General features: G+C 45.1%; 1 protein-coding gene across 1 annotated transcript in view; it reads right to left on the reverse strand.

The window, feature by feature from the left end:
* The window catches only part of EPB41L4B (erythrocyte membrane protein band 4.1 like 4B), a 146,010-nt gene that overhangs the window by 87,860 nt on the left and 54,055 nt on the right, over window positions 1–4,095 (reverse strand). The window contains exon 6 of the mRNA XM_012802452.1: window positions 2,752–2,804. Coding sequence (XP_012657906.1) covers window positions 2,752–2,804 — 53 coding nt within the window. The remainder of the gene's footprint in view (window positions 1–2,751; window positions 2,805–4,095) is intronic.

A 4,095-nucleotide genomic window follows, 5' to 3' on the forward strand; every position in this document is an offset into this window, starting at 1 on the left:
ACAGCCTCCCTGCAGGGCCACTGTTATCACAACTCAGGAGCACCATTAAAACCAAGGACAATGGCAACAGACATGTCTGCAAGGCCCAAGCATGGGAGGAGACAACCCCTCACTCTACCCAAGCCCGGAAGACAGGCTAGTGATCCTGAGAGTCCCAGGCAGGCTGGCTCGGCTGTGGCTGAAGGGGGAAGCAGGCTGCAGCATTTACAGAAGAGATGTCCCTCTTATTACACAGAGGGACAGTGTACCAAGAGCTTCCCTCATGGGTCTGTTTTCAAAGCCTTTTTATTTCCGTCTGACATACGATTACATCTTAAATGACACTGACATTGTGGGTAATATCTCCAAGAAGGGCTCTCAGACACTGCCCTTATTCCTGGCTGCCTCTGCTCTGGGGCAAGGTTCTGGTTCTACTACAGCAGAACTTGGGAAGGTTTCACCACATGAGGAGTGAGACCGTGATCTTCTCACGCACCCATCTTCTCATCAGTCAGGACCATGCACAAGCCCGCGATATTGTGCCATTAGACAGCCTGAGGGTGAGAACTTCTAATGGATTAATGGCCCCCGGTCTGAATGGACACTTTCCTCTGAATAACTACACCCTGACATCAATCGTTGGGCTGCCAAGCCTAATGGTATGACCTCTGGCAGCTCAGGAATTCTAGGGGGCAAGAAGGCTACTTGCTGAGTCAGTGAACTCCGTACTTGGCCAAAGTAGAGAGATCACCACCACATTCACCAAGCCACATGTGCCCTTATGGCACTCACCACAGGACCATCCTCCCAGAGAAATACGGCTATGAAGCACTGAGCATTGTAACTGGCACAGATGGCTACAGATGACATTATGTATGTCCACCACCAGTGGCTTCAGACCACCTGGGAGGCTCCCTCTTCTTTGAGGGTCTGTCCCATCTCATTCATTCAATTTACTTTGCATTCCTGGGCGGCTACTATACACCATGCCCCCGTTAGGTAATAAAATGAAAAGGTGACTGAGGCTTGGCGCCCGTAGCACAGTTGTTACGGTGCCAGCCACGTACACTGAGGATGGCAGGTTCAAACCTGGCCCAGGCCAGCTAAACAACTGCAACAAAAAAATAGCTGGGCGTTGTGGTGGCGCCTGTAGTCCCAGCTACTTGGGAGGCTGTGGCAAGGAATCGCTTAAGCCCAGGAGTTTGAGGTTGCTTTGAGCTGTGATGCCACAGCACTCTACTGAGGGCGACATAGTGAGACTCTGTCTCAAAAAATAAATAAATAAATAAATAAATAAATAAATAAAAGGTGACTGAGAAATGAAGTATCAGGTAACGGGAGTATCCTGAAGTCATTCAGAACCACCTTCATGACTGCAAACATGACCAAATAGATACACTAAAAACACCAAGTTTAAAAACTCATACAAAAATTAGCACATGAGTCTGATCGGAAACACATTTGTAAGAGTCTGCTCGAAACCGGATGACAGAAACTGGTTGTCTGCGGGCAGCAGGAGAGTGGGTTCCTTCCCCGCCTCTGCTTGCCGGGCGGTTGAACTGCTGTCCTGGCAGTCTGTAGTTAAGTGTATAGTAATTCTGTAATTCGAAGGAACTTCTCAGTTGAACTTTTTAAAAATTGGTGAAACACGAAAGTGGAAGGCCAAATAGCATGATAACTAATTACCAATTCTGAATGACTACATCATAGTCCATAATCCAACTGAAGCTGATGAACGCACTGCACTGGTAAATGAGCACACAACATAGGTCCACCTGAGTACCAGTGAAATCCCCGATGTGCAGCACGCACTAGCATCTCTTACTGAGGGCTGGACACTTCAGCAAGTGTTTCCCATGCATTTTAAACTATAATCCACCAGGGCATCACACAGATGAACAGCTAATGCTGGGTAATCGTGCAGGCAGACCTCTTGCCACCCTGTTCCCACCCACATGCTAATGATCCCCCCATCAGTGCTTCTAGCCTGATCTCTCTGAACCAGCCAGATTCAGATACTCAAGAAACTGCTGGAGTTTCTGACACCTCTCAGCTAAGAGGGCTGTGTAGACCATCTCCTTCTCCTCCAGAGCCCAACTCTTCCAACCACGCACCACTGCCACCACCCACCCTTGGAAGCATCCTCTGAGTCACCTCGGACTCCTCTTTCAACACCCAAGCCTAATCACTGCACCACCAGTGCCGTTTGTTGGTGTGTTGGGGCGTGTGTGTGTTTGCAAACGACCTCCGTCCTCGTCAGCTTCTCTGTGCCTCTATGACAGGAGCACCTCCTCACTGTGATCCCAGTCCCAGTCTGGGTCCGGCTCCAATCCCTTCTCCCCACAAGCTGGCATGGCCTTTCTAAAGGGTACATCTGGCCAGGCCTGCCTCCCTTTTAAGGAGCCTTTCAAGGCATCATTGCAAATGGGGTCCAGGGTCATCCACCTATCCACCTTCTTGAACTTCACCCTGCAATGCCCCTTCAGCACCTTTTATTGTGTGCCCTGGTTCCTGGATTCACTGTCGCCTCCTCACTGCCCCCCTCCTGCCTTCCTCCCTCAAACTCCCTGATGCCTCTCTGCTCCTAGGGGATCCACAGTGCACTCTGCCTGCCTTCCTCACCGGACTGCAAGCTACTTGGGGACAGAGACTGTGTCATATTCATTTATGTCCCCAAAGCTCAACACCAGGCCTGGTGCAAAGTAGACACTCATTTGTTGAAATGAAAAGCAACAACATTAAAATGCTAATTACTGCTGAAGATTAATGTACCTTGCAGACAGAGAGCAGCTAACTCCACAGCCGTTTCATAGGGGCATTTCAATCTTGAAGAAAAAGAAAAAAAATTAATTCTAAATCGGAACTTAAGTACTCGTAACCACATAAAATGTCATTAAAATCGTTTTTCAAAAGGTAGTGCTATCTGGATAGCGACTTTTGCTGTCTATTTAAAAGACAACAAACAAGCCAACGTATACTACAAATTTCCTAAAGTCAGTTCTCACCATATAGTCAAAGAACCAGGTCTAGGTATAGTTTCTATCAACTATGTGGGCTGTTTTACTGAATTTGGTAAGAATGGAGATGTTTGGAACACAGAATGAAAAGCATCCCTTTGCCTTTTTATTTTTAAACTTAGTTTAAATATGTTTTATTCTGATATAGTACCTGCATCTTTCAAAGCTGCCTTCAATGTTCCTTAAAACAAGGTCATAGTGTTAAAAATAAACACACAGACACCGGAACTAATGTTGCCAGGACAACTGGATACACTCAGAATTCTAATAAGTATAATCAAGGCAAAGCCACAGAACAGTATTACTACAAATCCTGTGATCTCTCATTCATACTTAATTTTCATATGTAGGTAGAAAAATAATAATGACATACATTGGTATAGCACTTCATAGTTTTCAAAGCTTTTTCACGTCTATTACTCCTTTTGGCTAGAGCATCAAGTTTGTGAACCCCTAGGACGTGTGTTGCCAGGCCTTCCCTTACCCCCTCCCGGCACCATTTTATAGACGAGGAAATGAGCGTTAAAGGCTCATGCTCAAGGTCATCCCACTGGTAGGAGTCAATGAGGACACAAGAACACCATTCTGCTCGCAAGTGCATGTAAACTGCAAAGTACTGTACAAATGCAAGGTGTTGCCATTAATATTTTACCAAACTGAAGACAATTTCTAGAGTTACAAGGCTTTTGGTATGAGGAGCACAGTATGGAGAGAGTGAGAAGAGAGAAAGAGAGAAAAAAAAAATGCACACACTCACGATACACACACCAACCAAAGATTTGTACCGCATGGCTGCGTAAGGCAAATGTATACACTGTACAATCTACTTGTTCTACAGAGTACGTTCCACTGAGATTTTTTAGAGCATAGATTCTATTAAGAGTTCGCAAATTTCAGAAATTATATTTTAAATTTCCTTCAGATTATATTCAAAATCAGAATGTATTCTTGTCAGTATCAGGAATTGCTTTTAGACTCAGTACAGCCTTTTCACATAATAGAAAATATTCGATACATATGCTGAAAAATGACACAATTATAAGAGCTATGACTGTTGAAATCTCCTTTCAAATGAATTAATATTGCATGCGAAATCAAC

This window comes from Otolemur garnettii, unplaced genomic scaffold, assembly GCF_000181295.1.
Source record: "Otolemur garnettii isolate 467f Iridium unplaced genomic scaffold, OtoGar3 scaffold00014, whole genome shotgun sequence".
Taxonomy (NCBI): domain Eukaryota; kingdom Metazoa; phylum Chordata; class Mammalia; order Primates; family Galagidae; genus Otolemur; species Otolemur garnettii.